The following is an 18,084-nucleotide window of genomic DNA, read 5'->3' on the forward strand; positions in this document are numbered from 1 at the left end:
TCCAAGGTCACTTGGCTCCCTTATTGCAAAATCCAACAACCACTTCACAGTTCTCCTGGGCCTTCAGACCTCCTTCTTGAATCACTCTTTCCCTGCAACCCAGAATTCTCGCCAGGCTCTCCACCTCCCTGGCAGTGCCTCCCCAGTCCCTGCTGTGGGAGCCTCTTCCTCGGCCCACTGCCCTTCTCACCCTATGGCAAGCCCTGGACACCGCCATCCCCTTCAGCCTCTCTGCTGAGGTCTCCCTATTCTGTATCTGTGCTGCCCTCTCCCCAGAGGGACACAACCACATATCTGACTGCCGCCCTGACGTCCCCCTCTGAATGTTCCACAGCTCCCTTAACCCTGAAGGAGCCAAAACAGAACTCATCATTTCCAAGACTATAGCTCACATTCTTCCCCCTCCAACCTGAACCTTTCCATGTTCCCCATGCCCAGGAAGGGTACCACCATCCAGACACTTGTGCCAACAGGAACAGTCATCTTTGGCCCTTCCCTATACCCCACTGCCCTGTGGTGTGTTGCCGAGGCCTGACCAGTTTGTTGCAGGAGAGAATGGTCATGTCCCAGGTCACAGGTGAGTCCCTGGGATGGGTCACCAAGTGAGGGTCCTTGGCTTCACACAGGAAAGAATTCAAGAGCGAGCCATAGTAAAGTGAAAACAGGTTTATTCAGAGAGATACACATTCCATAGGCAGAATGTGGTCCATGTTGGAAGGCAAGAGCAGCCCCAGGGCATGGGGTCGTCTCAGAAAATGAGAGCACCCCGAAATATGGGGTGGTTAGTTTTTATGGGCTGGGTAACTTTATAGGCTAACGAGTGGGAGGTTTATTCCAACTATTTTGGGAAAGGGGCAGAGATTTCCAGGAATTGGACCACTACCCACTGTTTGGCCTTTTATGCTTGGCCTTGGAACTGTCACGGTGCCTGGGAGTGTGTCATTTAGTATATGCTAACGTGTTAAAATGAGCATATAGTGAGGCTCAAGGTCTACTGGAAGTTAAATCTTCCGCCATCTTGGGTCTAGTTGGTTCTAAGCAGTTTTTGTTGTATCCTCAATGGCTATGTCATCCTTTTAATGGTTGTGCCCTGCTCCCTTCCCTCTTGTCTCAAGTTGACCTCATAAGCATCCATACACATGGCCACCTGACAGAATATCACTTTTTTTTGTTCTGTTTTTCTGTTTGTTTCTTGTTTTTGTTTTTTTGGTTGTTTTTTTGGTTGCATTGGGTCTTCATTGGTGTGCACAGGCTTTCTCTAGCTGCGGTGAGCAGGGGCTACTCTTCGTTGCGGTGTGCGGGCTTCTCATTCTGGTGGCTTCTCTTGTTGCGAAGCACAGGCTCTAGGTGCACGGGCTTCAGTAGTTGCAGCATGCGGGCTCAGTAGTTGTAGCACATGGGCTTAGTTGCTCTGCGGCATGTGGGATCTTCCCAGACTAGGGCTCAAACCTGTGTCCCCTACAATGGCAGGTGGATTCTTAACCACCATGCCACCAGGGAAGTCCAGAATATCACTTTTATGTAGACTCTTACATTAGCCTCTCGTATCCCTTACAGCTACAACTCAAACTTAAAAGTACATTTGAATAACTTGGGCCTTTTAAAAATCTTCTTGAGCAGGTCTAGTCTAGGCCAATTAAATCAGAATCCTTGTCTGTGGGAATTAGACACAAGCATTTTTTTTTTTTTTTTGCGGTACGCGGGCCTCTCACTGCTGTGGCCTCTCCCGCTGCGGAGCACAGGCTCCGGACGCGCAGGCTCAGAGGCCTGTGGCTCACGGGCCCAGCCGCTCCGCGGCACGTGGGATCCTCCCGGACCGGGGCACGAACCCGTGTCCCCTGCATCGGCAGGCGGACTCCCAACCACTGCGCCACCAGGGAAGCCCAGACATAAGCATTTTTAAAGGTGATTCCAATATGCATTCAAGGTTAAGAACCACTGTAATGGAGGCTTTGAGCTGCAAATAACCTACATCTGGGGCTCAAGTTAGTCTAAAGCATTGGCTCTTACACTTTAGCGTACATCAGAATCACTTAGTAAGCTTGTTAAAACACAGATTGCCAGGCCTCCACCTCCAGAATGTCTGACTCGGCCAGATATGGGATGAAGTCTAAGAATTTGCATTTTTTAATGATGCTGGTCCAGGGCCCACACTTTGAGAACCACTGCTTAACCAATGAGGAAATGCATCATTTTACCTAACACAGAGGCCAGAGGTAGAGAGGCTCCAATCAATGCAAGGTAAATCTTCAGTTGCAAATTGAAGTTGTGCTTCCATTGCTTCTCTGGCTCTCGCTTGCCTCTGATGAGGCCAGGTTTCTAGCAGATGGTCAAGGTGCTTTGCGACTGAGCCCTGCTATCCCTCCAGCCACACCTTTGCTCATGCTTTCCTTTCCCTCCTAGAATTCCCTTTTACCCTCTGTCTCCCCTGTCTAAATGCCCACCCCTGAAGGTACAGCTGAATCTCACTGCCCCTCAAAATCCATCGGCAGGTCTCCCTCCCTGACCTGCCCAGTTTTCCTCTTCTGTCATTACTAACGTCCTTCTGAGTGTTAGCCTTGGATTCCAGCTGGGTTGTAGGAACTTGAGGGTAAGAGCAAGGCCCTTACCAAAGCCCAGTGGCAAGGTGGGAAGGATAAGGATCTTGGAGTGTAGCCGACCCCAGTTTGACTCTGGTTCTATCCCTGGCTTCCTTGTTGACCTTGGGTAAGTTACTTGACCTGAGCCTAGTTGTGTGGTTTTTTTTGGTTTGGTTAAAGTTATTTCATGGCCTCACTTGTCTTAAAGACCACTATAAAGATCAACTGAACTTACAATGTAAAAGAATCTGGTAGTCTCAGCTGAGCTGTAGCCCTACTCTTGCTTGTCCCCCACATCGATAGACTGGAGTCACAGACCTGCACGTGTTCCCAGGTTCACTCTTTATCTGTGTCACCTCTGGAAAATCACTTAATGAGCATCTCCTAGAGCATCAGTCCCCTAATCTGTGGGGTGGGAACGTGAGAAGATTAAATGAAATGCAAAGCTCCTGGATCAGTAAATGTCACCTGCAAAATGTTTGGTGAATGAAATTCTGAAACGTACCCCTTTGTCTCTAGGAGAAAGTGGTTCATGGCTGGGCCTTCGGTTCTAAATAGCAAATTAAGGAGGAAAAGCCCCAGAATGCTCTGGACACCCCCTCCTAGCCCTCTCCACCCCACTGCCCACAGCTGAGTCAATGCCAGTCTCCCCTTCTCCCCTCACCAAGGACACAAGGGAAGGAAATGAGGCCACTTCATTTGCTCTCTGACTGGATCTGTCTCCTCACCCGAGGTTGTGGGTGAGTCCGTCTGTCATCTAGTCTCTGCAGCAGCCTCTGTCCTCATAGGATCCTTCTAAAGGCCAGAGGACCTGCACTGCCAGGAAGGGCTCCCTGGTGGCCATGGAAACGTTTGAATCTGGCATCCCTGACCCTGGCATTTCGACTCGCTCTGGGTTGTGGGCCTGGGAGGCCCACGGAGCATGCTTGTTCTGGGAATATTCCCTCTCCAGCTAGTCTGCTCCAAATTCTATCACTAGTCTTTCAGAATATCCCTTTTTTTGGTGACTAAACTCTGTAGATTGTATTAATGCCAATTTCCTGGTTTTGATATTGCACTATAGTTATGCAAGATGTTACCATTGGGGGAACCTGGGTAAAGGATACATGGAACCCTCCTCTTCATTTTTTTTCCCCAACTACCTGTGAATCTATAATTATTTCAAAATTAAAAGTGTGTTGTTTAAAATCGCCTTTTCAACTTCCTTTCTATCCCCAGGCCACCCCGAGGCCAGGCTCTTATCACCTCCCTCTTGAACCCCTGCAACCACCTCTTGGTTTTCCTGCTGTCTTTGGTCTTGGCACACACTAGTCCATCCAAAGAATCTCCAAGACCCCGACTTTGAGCTATATCACCCTGAAATAACCACCAGAATCTACTCTCTGTTTGCTGGATTGAGCTGGCACTCAAGGCCCTCCGGACCTTTCCAATCTTACCTGCTACTTTTTTTTTTTTGTGGCCCATGCCGTGAGGCTTGCGGACTCTTAGTTCTCCGACCAGGGATTGAACCTGTGCCCCCTGCAATGGAAACGTGGAGTCCTAACCACTGGGATGCCAGGGAACTCCCTTAGCTGCTACTTTTTATTTTGCTCATGTCCTGCCTCCACACAGCATCCTCCCGCTCAGGAGGAGGAAGCTGTCCCACCTCCTAATTCCAGAAATACCCTTTCCCTTCTCCATTAACAGTAAAAGCCCATCTGAATTTCCCCTGATACTAAGACTTTCCCACCTGTTGAATAGGAGTAATAATAGGTCCCATGGCTCCTTGAAAGGATGCAATGTGATGACGACTGGAATAACGCCTTTAATAACGATTATCAGTAAATTCTTCAAGGGGAGGCCTGAGCAGAGGCTGCATCACCTGCCCCCTACCCTGTGAGGCCACACAGCCTCAATGGCCAGACGAACTTAAATAGCCAGGCCGCGTCCTTCCGGATGCCCGACGGTCAGGCCCCGCCCCTCGGGACGCTCCAACAACAGGCCCCGCCCCCGAGACGGGCCAAAGACCAGGCCGCGCCCCTCGGGACGCACTAACGGCCAGGCCCCGCCCCGCGTGCGTGCACCGCCCTGCGGAGACGTGCAGGCCCTCGCGAGGCCAGAGGCTGAGGTGGCAGCGACTCTGCCGACATGGAGCTGCTGCAGATGCCGGAGTTGATGGGGCTGTCGCTGTTGCTCGGGCTGCTGGCCCTGATAGCGACGGCGGCGGTAGCGCGGGGATGGCTGCGCGCGGAGCAGGAGACGTGCGGCCGGTCGGCAGGTTAGTGGGGCGGGGGCGCGTGGGGGCGACCTACCGGACCTGTCGCTCCCGGCCTCCCCGGGGTCCGACCGGCCGTTTGGGCCTGCGGGGGTGCCAGAGATCCCGCCCTCCCTCCGGCCTCAGTTTCTCCTCTTGGGACATCAGTTTCACTTTGGGACGACCTGTTAGAACCTAGGCCCCGCGCTCCCGAGCTCTCCGTGGCCGAGGCTAAGCCGCCTGCCCTCGGAGCCTGAGCTTCTCCCCGGGGCTGCTGCGGGGACGCTAGGAAACTCTCCAGCGCGCTCCTTGTTCGTTATTTTCTGAAAACGGGGAGGAGGGGACGGACATTCATTTGTGAACGCTCTGGTTCCCCGACATGCAGCATTTATTGAGTACCTGCTACCTCCTGTAGGCTTCGGGGTCTTTTCCTTTAGGGAGTCCAGTGTCGGGTAAAAAAGAACAGGTGAAACTGTGAGGGAAAAATATAGTGTAGTAGGTTTCATAGGAAGGTCAGTACTAGACACAGGAAACCCAAAGGTGGGAGTGGTCAGCCCTGCTTTTGTCGGTGGGCGGGGGGGTGTCAAGTAGGGGACACTTGACGTGGGGTCTTGAAGGATAGACGTGTAAGAGTTTGCCAGGAGGCCAAGAGAGGGCGAATATTCCTGGCAATGGCAACATGCGTGAAGCCAAGGAGGCCTGGAACAGCATTTGGTTTGACTGTAGTGGGAGGGGAGAGGGGAGGGCTTGTTAGACAAGGCTGGAGAGGCAAGCGGAGGGCAGGCAGATTTGTCTTTGTATGTGGCCTCGGAGCTTTCTTCCTGTAAGGATTGAGGAGCATCTGTAGCGATCTAACATATGCCAGCTTTGCTCCTGGCCTGATTTTCAATTAAGTTAGCTATTTGATACAAAAATGACTGGCACCATTTCCAGCACCCGGGATGTACTCAACTCAGGTCAGCTACCTCTCACCTCTGGGTTCTCTCTGGGATTCCTTTGAGCCCTTTCATGCTTGTGTTGGGTACTGTGCTTGTCATTTTGTATATATCATCTCACCCAATTCTCAACTTCTCTTTTAGAAAACCAAGGCCCAGGGCAATTACCTGAGATCAGGGTCACTAGATTCCGGTGTGCACATTATCCCCCACTTAGAGATGTCTGGCCAAGAATCTGCATTCCACTGGCCATTCTGTGTACTTGCTGAGCTGTGCCTGCCCAGAGAGGGCGCCTTTTCTGATGTGCAGCGAGGTGCTATACGGTTATGTTATATACACTAACAGCAGGCAGCCTCTTCAGGATCACTCAGTGGTAGAGATGCAATGCAAACCCAGGTCTGATTCCACAAAGCCTCTGTTTTTTTCCCATATCCCTCTCTTCTTGAGGACAGGGGCCATATCTGGTCATCTCTTGTGCCTCTGTTCAGTGCCAATCATAGGTGGTCAGTAAGTGCTTATTGAGTGGTGAATGGACGAATGACATGGGCCTTCCTTGTAGGCCAAAGAGCAAATGGACTTCCACCTGACAAGTCCTTGAGATCCAAGAAGCAGAAACAACATCAGCGGATTCACAAGGAAAAGCCTCAGCAACACAACTTCACCCACCGCCTCCTGGCTGCAACACTGAAGGTACATGGTGCCCATGCACAGGACATGTATACAGAGACCCACACCCCCGTAGACTTTTCCTTTGTAGTATTCTGTGCATGTTACAGACCCCTCTGCCTCTGACCAAAATCAGTGGGGATGCCCCATCCTATCCCTTCTCATCACATCCCATCAGCAGCTTGCTGTTAATCTAAGCAACAGGGCTCCAGAATCATGGCTGCATGGGTTTCCCCATTTGCCCAAGGGGTTCCTGTTCATACTTGCTGCAACCCTTCCCCTAGAGCCACAGTGGGAACATATCTTGCATGGACTTTAGCAGCAATGGCAAGTACCTGGCCACCTGTGCAGATGACCGTACTGTCCGCATCTGGAGCACCAAGGACTTCCTGCAGCGGGAGCACCGCAGCATGAGAGCAAATGTGGAGCTGGACCATGCCATCCTGGTGCGCTTCAGCCCTGACTGCAGGTGGGACAGGATGGAGCCCCAGGTTTGCCTGCAGAAGCCCTGACCCAAGCTTATGTCCTTCCCATACCTTGTTTAGGGTAGTGAGGGGGGACCCAGGGTCTCCCTTGAGGTGGCAGAAAGGGAACATCCAGACAGCTTGAACACCGCCTGAGGCCCCTTGGAGGGCTATGGAGCTACATATAGCAAGGAAGCAGAGAGGGGAAGATCTCTTCCTCCTTGGGAAGTACCAAAGCCTGACTTCCAGAGTAGTCTTGGAAGCTCTAATGGTTTTCTAAATCCTAGAGAGAAGCTAAAGGAGCCAGAGCTATGAGAGGCTTACCTTGTAAGGAGTTTTAAGAGATTTTGAACTAAGGGTTTAAGTTGTGAGGCTGGACTGTAAGTCCTGAAGGGAGATCTTGATTTTCCTCAGAGCCTGCCTAGCATAGGACCTGGCACACACAGGTCTCCGTGCCCAAAGGAGTGAGAGACTTGTCTGCTCCCTGTCTCTAGAGCATTCATCGTCTGGCTGGCTAACGGAGATACCCTCCGTGTCTTCAAGATGACCAAGCGAGAGGATGGGGGCTATACTTTCACGGCCACCCCAGAGGACTTTCCTAAAAAGCACAAGGCAGCCATCGTCAACATTGGCATTGCTGACACAGGTGAGGCACTCAGAGGATGGAGCTTGCCCAAGGCAAGAGGGAATGGACCCAGTTTTACTTACTGAGTGAGCGAATGCAGCCTGAGAGTTACGCTTAGCCCCAGTGTGACAAAAGGGGCCCTGGTTCTGGGCTCCCCTGGAGTCCTGGGAGCCACAGCAAGTCCCCTGGGGGAGGTTGGTAATAGCCACAGTCTTCAGCCAAATCCTTATCTGTGGTGACCCTTGGCTTGGGAGGGAAGCGTGGATACATTACACTGGGCAGCAGATGCCTTCATAAGTCCGTCGATCAGGTCATGGACCTCAGCCCATGGCACTCCTCTCGCCCTTCAGGGAAGTTCATCATGACTGCTTCCAGTGACACAACTGTCATCATCTGGAATCTGAAAGGTCAGGTGCTGTCTACCATCAACACCAACCAGATGCACAATACATTTGCTGCTATATCCCCTTGTAGCAGGTGAGGAAGGAGGGACTGTGGCCTCGGGCATGGGCAGAGGTTGGGGGTGGGGGGCTGGGGACAGAGCAGAGAGCCAGCTTCAGAGAGCAGAAGGGGCAGGCAGTGTGGAATCAGGACACCTAGATTCAAGTCCTTAGTCTCTATTTCTCCGTCCATAGTTTTTAAGAGGTTGGGGTGGGGGTACTAAGTATCTTACAGCCTGGCTGTGAGGATGGACTGAGGTCATGTATAAAAGCAGTTTTCAAAGGTAGTGTTTTAGGCACAAGATTAATTAACTTTCTCAGGAAAAAGTTTTGGCGGATTTGCGGAAAAAGTTTTGGCGGATTTGCTGAAAAAGATGCCCTTAAAATTAAGTTTTAAAAAAAAAAAAAAAAAAAATTAAGTTTTAATGCAACCTGGGTTATATGGCAGGTTTGTGGCCTCGTGTGGCTTCACCCCAGATGTAAAAGTTTGGGAAGTCTGCTTTGGGAAAAAAGGGGACTTCCAGGAGGTTGTGCGAGCCTTTGAACTGAAGGGCCACTCTGCAGCCGTCCACTTCTTCGCTTTCTCCAATGACTCCCGGAGGTGAGTGACTCCTCTCTGATTTCTTACACGTGACTTGCAGCCCCTCTTGGCGTCCAGGATCCTTCTGCCGTTCTCTGCAGTGTCTCTGAAGTTGGTGGGGGGGGGGGGGGGGTGCCTTGCCCGCAGCAGGAAGTAGACATAGCAGTGGAGTTGGCTTCCTAGCTGGCGTCCCTAGCACTGTCCCAGTGCCCTCCCCTCCAGGGTGTGTTGGGGCTAGAGCCATGACTTTCCCTGCTGCAGGATGGCCTCTGTCTCCAAGGATGGTACATGGAAACTGTGGGACACAGATGTGGAATACAAGAAGCAGCAGGACCCCTACTTGCTGAGGACAGGCCGTTTTGAAGAAGCAAGCACCATGCCGTGCCGCCTGGCACTCTCGCCTGACGCCCAGGTTTTGGCTTTGGCCAGTGGCAGCAGCATTCATCTCTATAACAGCCGGCGGGGTGAGAAGGAGGAGTGCTTCGAGCAGGTCCATGGGGAGTGTATCAGTGACTTGTCCTTTGACGTCACTGGCCGGCTTCTGGCCTCCTGTGGGGACCGCGCAGTGCGGCTCTTCCACAACACCCCTGGCTACCGGGCAGTGGTGGAAGAAATGCAGGGCCTCCTCAAGCGGGCTTCCAATGAGAGCACCCGCCAGAGGCTACAGCAGCAGCTGACGCAGGCCCAGGAGGCCCTAAAGAGCCTGGGTGCCTTGAGGAAATGACTCATGGGAGGGCACAGCAGGAAGGATCTGGCCTTCTGCCTTCGCTGCTGCGGCTCTTCCCAAGTACTCCCCAGCTGGAAGCCTTTTGAAAGGGATGTGCTGATTTTCTTAATGGTGACTCCTCTCTCCTTTTTCCCATTGAAACTATTCTTGCCTACTTAGATCTCTCTCCCTCTTCTTGCTGGTGTGACTCCTGGCCTTACTTGACCTCCCAGGCCAACGATCAAGGTGCTTCTCTTTTTCCTGGGTCCAAGGGGTGGAATCTGTCTCCACCAGGCACTGAGGAGAGTGGTAATTAAAAGAGAAAGAGAGAACATGGTCTTTGACCTTGTGGCAACACACCCTGCTATCCAAAGAAGTGTGTAATTGTGGGACTTCCCTGACGGTCCAGTGGTTAAGACTCTGTGCTCCCAATGCAGGGGGCCTGGGTTTGATCCCTGGTCGGGGAACTAAGGGAAAAAAAAAAACGACAAAGAAGCTTGTAACTGTGGAGGCAAAACCTAGGGAACACCTGAGTACTAACCAGCGGTCTTGCAGGGATGGGAGATTAGGAAATCTTCCAATTCCATAACTGTGGTATGGCTCAGGGAAAGGCTGATCTTAACCCAGCAAAGCACCTAACTTCATCAAAAAGTGATTAAGGGATTCATTCTGTTCCTCAGTTTTCTTATTTGTGAAATGGAGAATAATTATCTCTTGACCTCATTACAAAGATGTTGTGAGAGTATGAGGGTATGAAGTCCCTAGATTTGGAAGAAGAGTAGAAAAGAGTCATAACATATCAGTTATTACCTACTGGGTTAAAACAGGGCAGTTTGAAACTCAATTAGAAAGAAACATATCCCTTGGGAAGGCCATGTTTCTGGGACTTGATCATACATTTCATATCTGGTTCTGCTTTAAGTTGTGTGGGAGAATCACAGAATCCCGAGATAGGGCTCTTCTCTTCCAGGAGGTTATATCCTCTTTGAGGAGAACTTCTTTTCAGTTCACCAGACATTTGAGTGCCTACTCTGTGCCTAGCACGCAGCACTGGACCCTGGAGATAAGTATGAATAAGACATGGTTTCTGCCATCAGAGGTGGCAGGTGGGAGAGGGGTTCATATGCCCGTGAAGTGCTTTTGTTAGTTTATTCATAGCTGGAGAAGGCTGTTGTAAAAGTCAAAGCGAGAGAGAGGATTGAATCAGGACAGAGGCAATGAATATGGAGTTGAAGTTGAAGGGTAGATTTGATAGATTAGGTATTTAGCAGTTCAAATTTTGGGACTTTGAGGACTGCTTGGGTGTGAGATGGAAATGAGGAATCTTAGGAAGACTTGAGCCTAGGGAAAATTTACTCATCCAGAATAAATTCTTCCTCCCTCTCCCTAAAACTGGGACCTCTGCTAGTCACCCCCAACTCATAGAGATATTTGAACAAGTCACAGCCTTGGAGTTATCCTTAGTTACTCCCTTTTCATACTCTCTCCGCCCTACTGCACTACTGTCGTCCACTCCACCAGAAAATTCTTCTGGTTACATTCCAGTTTATATCCTGAATCTGCTACCTCTCTCCATCTTTTCTGTTACCATCCTGGTTCTAGCCACTGTCACCCACTGGACTGCTATAACATAGCTTCCTCATTGGCCTCCCTACTTCCGCTCTTGCCTCGTTAAGTCACTTTTCTACGTAGCAGGGTGATCTTTTAAAAATGTAAACCAGATCCCATTGTTCCCAAGTTAAAACCCTGAAAAGACACCCCATCACAGTTGGAATAAAATCCAAAACTCTCACCATGGCCTACAAGGTCCTGTGTAATCTGGCTTCTTCCTTCCTCCGTGACCTTGTTACCACTTTCCTCCACCAAGCCAAGTTATTTCCAGCCTCGAGGGGGACTTGTGCCTATGCTTTTCCCTTTGCTTAGAAGCATTTTTTTTTCTTCTGTTGGCAGTCTTGTCATGCTTGTCATAATTCAGTTCTCAGTTTCGATTATACTTCAGAGAAACCCTCCCTGGCCACCCAATCTGAAGTAGCCCTTTACACCAATCATATCACATCCATCACATTAGCTTATTTTATTTTATTTTGCATTACTTAATGCTATCTGAAATTATCTTGTTTGGGTATTTGTTGGCTTCAGGGGTTTTCAGTTTAAATGCTTACGGATGTCAAGTGGGTAATATAAGTGGGTGATTTGGGCCACAGTCGTCTGGGTGTAAGACAGTAGGAAATGGAACTGAAGTGATCTCTAGGGGGCATGTGTCCTGGGTGAGGGGCAGGGGGGCTGCGACTTAATATTCAGGATTCCAGCAGAAGTTGCCTATTTCAGAGAAGCTAGAAGTTGGCAATTCATTATAAACAGAAAAACTTAGGCACTGTGGGGACCAAACAGAATGCTACTGTGGGCAGGATGCAGACCAGCAGTCTCACTGAGCTTCTGGATTGTTCATTAACCCACTGGAATATGACAAGACTCCTTGTCGGTCTGATTTGCTCTGTATCCCACACACAGTACCTGGGATAGAGTAAGCACTCAATAAATGTTGAACTCAAACCAGAGCAGCTGACAGAAATTTCAGTACCCTCTGTGTATTGTGGTTTTATGTTCCTAAGAATAGACTTCTGATTGATAATACTACGCACCTGGGTCCTGGTGAATACTTGCTTTCTGGTTGTTTGAAGAATGAGACTAAAACACTTTGCATATCTGCTTGGCTCTGGCTTTACTCTCGTATATCCAGGAGAGGAAGTGACCACAGAATGTTGAGTTACGGAAGTCAGAAGTCTTCAGTTCCAATTTCAGCTGGGGCACTTACTGACTTGAGACCTTGAACAGACAGATCACTTGACCTCTCTGAGTTCGTTTCCTCATCTGTAAAATGGGAATAAATCCTGTCCTTCGTGCTTTGCAGGGCTATGAATTTCTAATAAGATGAATGAAAGCACTACAAAAAAGTCAATACAGAGACTTCCTGAGGACAGAAAGCTCCTCTCACTAAAGATGAGGCCGCTTCTCTTGTAAGCATGGAGAAGTTACCTAGATACTCATGTAGCCTAGAGGCCACCGTGGTTTTTTGGTAAAAAATCCTTGTGTGTGAAGGCAGTGTTAATACTTAAATATTACTATTTCAATGTGTGTAGGTTTGAAATTTTTCAAAATAAAAATTTGGGGAAATATTTTTAAATGGTGCTTTATAGATTATTTTTATCAGTCATCAAAAATAGAAAAAAATATTTAAACCACAAAAGTGCACATCTAAAGGCCTGTTGATAGTCTTCATCAATTTCAATTAAGGTAATGAGAATACTCTTATTTAAAAGATATTCTGGGGGATTCCCTGGCTGTTCAGTGGTTAGGACTCCATGCTTCCACTGCAAGGGGCACGGGTTCGATCCCTGGTCCGGGAACTAAGATCCCGCAAGCTGCACTGTGCAGCCAAAAACAAAAAAGATGTTCTGCAATTAGAGATTATAGGAGGTAAGTAGGAAGCACATACTCTGGTGATGAGTTAGTTATCAATGATGATAGGTTGGGACTTCCCTGGTGGCCCAGTGGTTAAGACTCTGTGCTCCCAATGCAGGGGGCCCGGGTTCAATCCCTGGTCAGGGAGCTAGATCCCGCATGCATGCCACAACTAAGAGTTCATATGCCACAGCTAAGGAGCCCGCCTGCCGCAACTAAGACCTGGTACAACCAAATAAATATTTAAAGAAAATGATTATAGGTTATATCAGAGACTCAACATTGCCCCAAACTGGCCACATATCTAGAAACAATAATTTGGGATTCATGTTCTCCTCTACAAAATTCCAGAAATATGAGTCTTCCAGGTGATCCTGGCTTGTTTTGAGCACACAGCTCTTGAGGCTGAGGCCCACTGATAGAACAGGTTGGCACTGCAGAATCAGCCACAGCAACCGAAAGCATGATTCACATACACAAACCTGGGAATGTCTTCTTGAGATTGTGACTGTATGTCCAAGTCTTCATTTCTTCAAGCTTCCAACTCTGATCCCAGGGTTCAGGGCAATTGGAAAATGAATGTGGTTTCCACTTGCCTTCTATTCAGTATACATACCCAGTTTGAGTCCATTTTCATTTTCTTGGTCACATTAATAGTGGCTAACGTTGAGTGCGAAGTCTTCAATCCCTACCAACTCAATATTGTTTTTGCCTCAGCAAAACCCAGTAACCAACCACATCTTAGTTTTTATTTGGTGAAGTCCCACTTCCCCAAATCTTAATATGTACAATTTATAGGGGATAGACCCAGACCCTCCATGGTGGGCATATAACCAATCAGCATATTCCTGGACTTTGCCAGAACTTTAGAAAAGTGAAAATATGTTTAATTTTCTGCTGGGATTGCTTAGTCAGTTGGATGTAAAGAAACTATGTGTAGTCCTGTCCAGGAATGAAGCCAACACAGGAAAGCAGCCAAAGATGTAGAGAGATGCTGTGCTAAGGATGCTGCTTGTTTAGACAGCTGGATCCAGACACACCTGAGGTTGCCACCACTGGACTGTCAGTTATAAGAGCCAATAGATTCCTGTTTATGATTGTCCGTTTGAGTTGGGATACTCTTACTTGCAACTGAGAGAGCCTTGACATCAGTATTATTAGAGAGTCCAAGTAAATTGCCCAGAAGGCACATAACCAATAAATGGCTTGCCCAGATCTTCAAGTTTAGGCCTGTCTAGTGCTAAAATACATTCCTTTAGGGAATTCCTTGGTGGTCCAGTGGTTACGACTCTGCCCTCTCACTGCCGAGGGCATGGGTTCAGTCCCTGGTCGGGGAACTAAGATCCCACAAGTTGTGCGGCCCGGCCAAAAAAATAATTAAAAAAATAAATTCCTTTCATTTGCAAAGCCAGAGGCAAGGATACAAATGGAGGCCCACATGCCATGCCATGTCTTAATATTTCTTATAAATTAAGCCAAGCTCAAATATGTTCTGTCCTCCTACCTTCTTATAACTTCCTGGAAGGCCAAGTTCAAATTTAGAATTCTCAGACTCAGGTCTGTGCCACAAAGTGTTGTCAAAGCCAACCATCCCATGATCAAGGCTGTCCCCCCTTTTCCCACCCGATTGTTTCCCACATTGCAAGAGATACCCCAGCCCGCACCTCACATGCCATCATATTCCTGCAAGACACCACCCGCCCCTTGGCCACCAACCGCTCGGGCCTTAGGGTGTGCACCATGGCAGCCCCACCTTTGGGAGAATGGACCTGGTGAGAGGCTGGTACAAGCCCTTGAAGCAGGCTTGTGTCTGTCTGGACAGGGAGTCCAGGGTCTAGTGGATGAGATGGGGACAAAAGTTCTGGGTGGTCACATTTCCCTGGTCCTGCAAGTGTGCCTCGTGGGGACGGGCATGGCAGGAGGAGGGCCAGGACAGGTCCCTCCGGAGGAGTCCTCTTTGCCCACATCTAACACTATTAACACTGTGTTGACCACACTCCATCTTTTCCCTGCAATTCCGAGTTCACTATGCTAAGCTCTCCTCAACACGTCAGAAATGTAATACAGTATTTTATTGTGAGTTCCTGGGGGTTCAACCAGGTATGTATCAGAGTTTTTCCAAAAGTTCTGGATACGTGAAAGCAATCTTGTGCGTTTTCTTTACCGGTATCTGTGGTCTGATTACTGACTCTCCATTCTGACCTTCAAATTCTTCCAAGCATCCCAGAGACCAGCTGCACCCAGGGTACCAACATGGAAACCATGTACACCTTGATCCTTCATCACAGTCCTAACCACTGGGCCGCCAGAGAATTCCTATACCCTTTGATTCAAAAGCCCTCTTTTGCATAGTTTCTGCACCCAATACTCAGTGCTTGCCACTGGGAAGCAAAGATGGATAGATGGCATTCCTTCCATCCAAAAGGCGCTTGATCTGGTATCAGGAAATACAATAATAGTAAGAACAGCAAATACTGAGTATGTGGTAGGCAGGGTTGTAAGTGCTTTGTACACATTAGGCTATTTAAGCTTCACCACATCCTACTGCGTAGATATTGCTATTCCTATCAGAGATGGTGAAACTGAGAAACGAAGAGGTTAAGGGACTTCCCTAAGTGACAGAGTTAGGATATGAACTTGGCTCCAGCACTTGTGTTCTCAACGCACTCTTATGCAGCCTCCCAGCCATGCCTGTACCCAGAACGTAGGCCAGAATGTGGTTACCTGCCATCAGCGAGGCACAGCCCTGTGCCCAGTACAGTACCTGGTACTCAGAAATGACAAAATGAGGACAGCCAGGGTATTACTGAATATCACAGAACCCGTGTGTAGAGGGGTCTGGAAGTAGCAAGAGAGGCTGGAGAGGAAGAAAAAACAGGCTTACTCAGAGAGGCAGATGGGAAACCAGACCCAGTGTCAGGAGGATGGGTAAGGAGAGCTCCCGCCCCTCTCCTTTTTTCCCTTCCTCCCTCCCTCCCTTCCTTCTTTCCTCCCTTCCTCCCTCCCTCCCTCCCTCCCTCCCTCCCTCCCCCCCTCCCTCCCTCCCTTCCTTCCTTCCTTCCTTCCTTCCTTCCTTCCTTCCTTCCTTCCTTCCTTCCTGGGATAGTTGCTAAACATCTTCCATGGGCTATATTTGGAGTATACAAGATGTTTTGTCCCTGTGGCTGTGGGGAGAAGGAAGGCCTGGATGTACATGACTAGGTTACAGGTCTCAAATAAATAATATTTTTGTTTGCTTGTTTTTTGTTTAAGGCGAATATTTAAATAGTAAAACCGGGTCAGAGCTCCTTAGTCTGCCTTGCAGATTCTTTCTGATCAGGGCCTCAGCATTGGTTCCCAAACTGGGCTACACATAGATCATCTTTTTAAAAATACACTAAATGTACTTTCCTCTTGTTTGGACAAATTCCTGTGATGTGGCAGCAGAACAATGATCCCCACCCCCACCCCCGCCACAAAAATGTCCACATCCCAATACCTGGGACCCGTGAATTCGTTAGGATATGTGCTGTCTTAGTTTGGGCTGCTGTAACAAAGTACCATAAACTGGATGGCTTAAACAACAGAAACTTATTTCTCACGGTTCTGGAGGATGGGAAGTCCAAGATCAAGTTACTGGCAGATTTGGTGTCTGGTGAGAGCCTGCTTGCTGGTTCATAAATGACCATCTTTTCGTTGTGTCCTCACATGGCAGTAAAAGGGCAAGAGAGTTCTCTGGGGTCCCGGTTATAAGGGCACGAATACCAATCATTCATGAGGGCTCGACCCTCATGACTGAATTTCCTCCCAAAGGCCCCTCTTAATTAAAAAAAAATTTTTTTGGCCGTGCCGCACAACATGCGAGATCTTAGTTCCCTGACCAGGGATGGAACCCTCACCCCCTGCGGTGGAAGTGTGCAGTCTTAACCACTGGAGCACCAGGGAAGTCCCAAGGGCCCCTCTTAATACCGTCACCCTGGGGGTTAAGATTTCAAAATATGAATTTTGTGGTGTCACATTCAGTCAGTGCACTGCATATGCCAAAGGGGAATTAAGGTAGCAGATGGAGTTAAGGTCACTAATCAGCTGGCTTTAAAATAGAGAGATTATCCTGTATTACCTGAGTGGGCCCAATGTAATCACAAGGACACGATGTCCTTAAAGGTGGAAGAGGCTGGCAGAAGAGAAAGTCAGAGAGATGGCAGCAGGAGGAGGACTCAGCCTGATGTTGTTGTCCTTGAAGATGGAGGAAGGAGCCATGAACCAAGGAAAGTGGGCAGCTCCTAGAAGCTGGAAAAGGAAAGGAAACATTTTCTGCTAGAGCCTCTAGGAAGGAATGAACCTTGAACTTGGCCCAGTGAGATCCCTATCAGACTTCTAATCTACAAAATAACACACTTGTGCTGTTTAAGCCACTAAGTTAGTTGTGATTTGTCACAGCAGTAACAGAGAATACAACGATGTGTTACATAAAATATCGAAGTGCAGAATAATGCACAGAGTGTGCTGCAGCCAGTCGTGTGAATATGTACTTCTGCACATATGCTTGTAAACAAGACGAGTGGGTCTCGACATTGGCCGTACATTAGGGTGATCTGGAAAGCTTAAGAACAAATCCCAATGGCCAGGCTGCAGTCCTGTAAATCAGAACCTCTAGGAGCGGGGGGACGGGGTTAGAAGTACCCAAGCATTAATATCTTTTGAAGCTTCCCACGTGCAGCCAGGTTGAGGCCATTGGTATAGACTGTCTCATCTCTGGAAGGTTAAGCATTGGGGAACAGGGTGACTGTGGGACCAGGGAGGGAGAGACAGACAGACTTGCTTTATTTTTTTAATTTTGCACTTCACTGTATACCTTTTTTAAAAAAATTATTTATTTGGTTGCACTGGGTCTTAGTTGCGGCGGGCGGGCTCCTTAGTTGTGGTATTTGAACTCTTAGTTGAGGCATGCATGTGGGATCTAGTTCCCTGACCAGGGATCGAACCCAGGCGCCTGCGATTGAGAGCACGGAGTCTTAACCACCACGCCACCAGGGAAGTCCCTTCACTGTACCCCTTAAAAAAAACTTTTTATCATGAAAAATGTCAGCGTATACAAAAATAGAATAGTATAATGAACCCCCACGTTTCCATTACCCAGCTTCAACAATTACTAACATTTTGTACCCTTTTAATTTTCTAGCATGTGCATGTTATATATCAAGATAAATAAATAAAATGAAAATAAAATACATGTGCCAAAGCTGTACCACAGAGAAAACCTTGGGGACAGGGCCCAGGAGCCTGCATTTTTTTTGGCATGCGTGATCTTAGTTCCCAGACGAGGGAACGAACCCGCGCCCCCTGCAGTGGAAGCACAGAGTCTTAACCACTGGACTGCAAGGGAAGTCCCCGGAAGCCGCATTTTAACAGGCT

General features: G+C 48.6%; 1 protein-coding gene across 2 annotated transcripts; it reads left to right on the forward strand.

Moving 5' to 3' along the window:
- Window positions 1-4,665: 4,665 nt before the first annotated feature.
- On the forward strand, window positions 4,666-12,412 carry TBL2 (transducin beta like 2). Of its 2 annotated transcripts, none has more exons than XM_032605419.1 (7): window positions 4,666-4,836; window positions 6,307-6,437; window positions 6,698-6,882; window positions 7,372-7,523; window positions 7,853-7,979; window positions 8,391-8,543; window positions 8,784-12,412. In XM_032605419.1, exons 1-7 carry the CDS (start codon window positions 4,707-4,709, stop codon window positions 9,244-9,246), a joined length of 1,341 nt encoding a protein of 446 aa, XP_032461310.1. In that variant the 5' UTR covers window positions 4,666-4,706; the 3' UTR covers window positions 9,247-12,412. The 2 variants fall into 2 exon arrangements, with proteins under 2 accessions (XP_032461310.1, XP_032461311.1); XM_032605420.1 differs by having other exon boundaries at window positions 4,679-4,836; window positions 6,736-6,882.
- Window positions 12,413-18,084: the final 5,672 nt, after the last annotated feature.

The sequence above is a fragment of the Phocoena sinus genome, chromosome 15 (assembly GCF_008692025.1).
Source record: "Phocoena sinus isolate mPhoSin1 chromosome 15, mPhoSin1.pri, whole genome shotgun sequence".
NCBI lineage: Eukaryota > Metazoa > Chordata > Mammalia > Artiodactyla > Phocoenidae > Phocoena > Phocoena sinus.

What these genes read in the sequence shown, in the direction of transcription:
- TBL2 (XM_032605419.1), top strand. Translation starts at nt 4,707, where the DNA reads ATGGAGCTGCTGCAGATGCCGGAGTTGATGGGGCTGTCGCTGTTGCTC. An exon ending in TCCTGGCTGCAACACTGAAG is followed by an intron (nt 6,438 to 6,697) that starts GTACATGGTGCC and finishes CCCTTCCCCTAG; the next exon opens with AGCCACAGTGGGAACATATC. An exon ending in CATTGGCATTGCTGACACAG is followed by an intron (nt 7,524 to 7,852) that starts GTGAGGCACTCA and finishes CTCGCCCTTCAG; the next exon opens with GGAAGTTCATCATGACTGCT.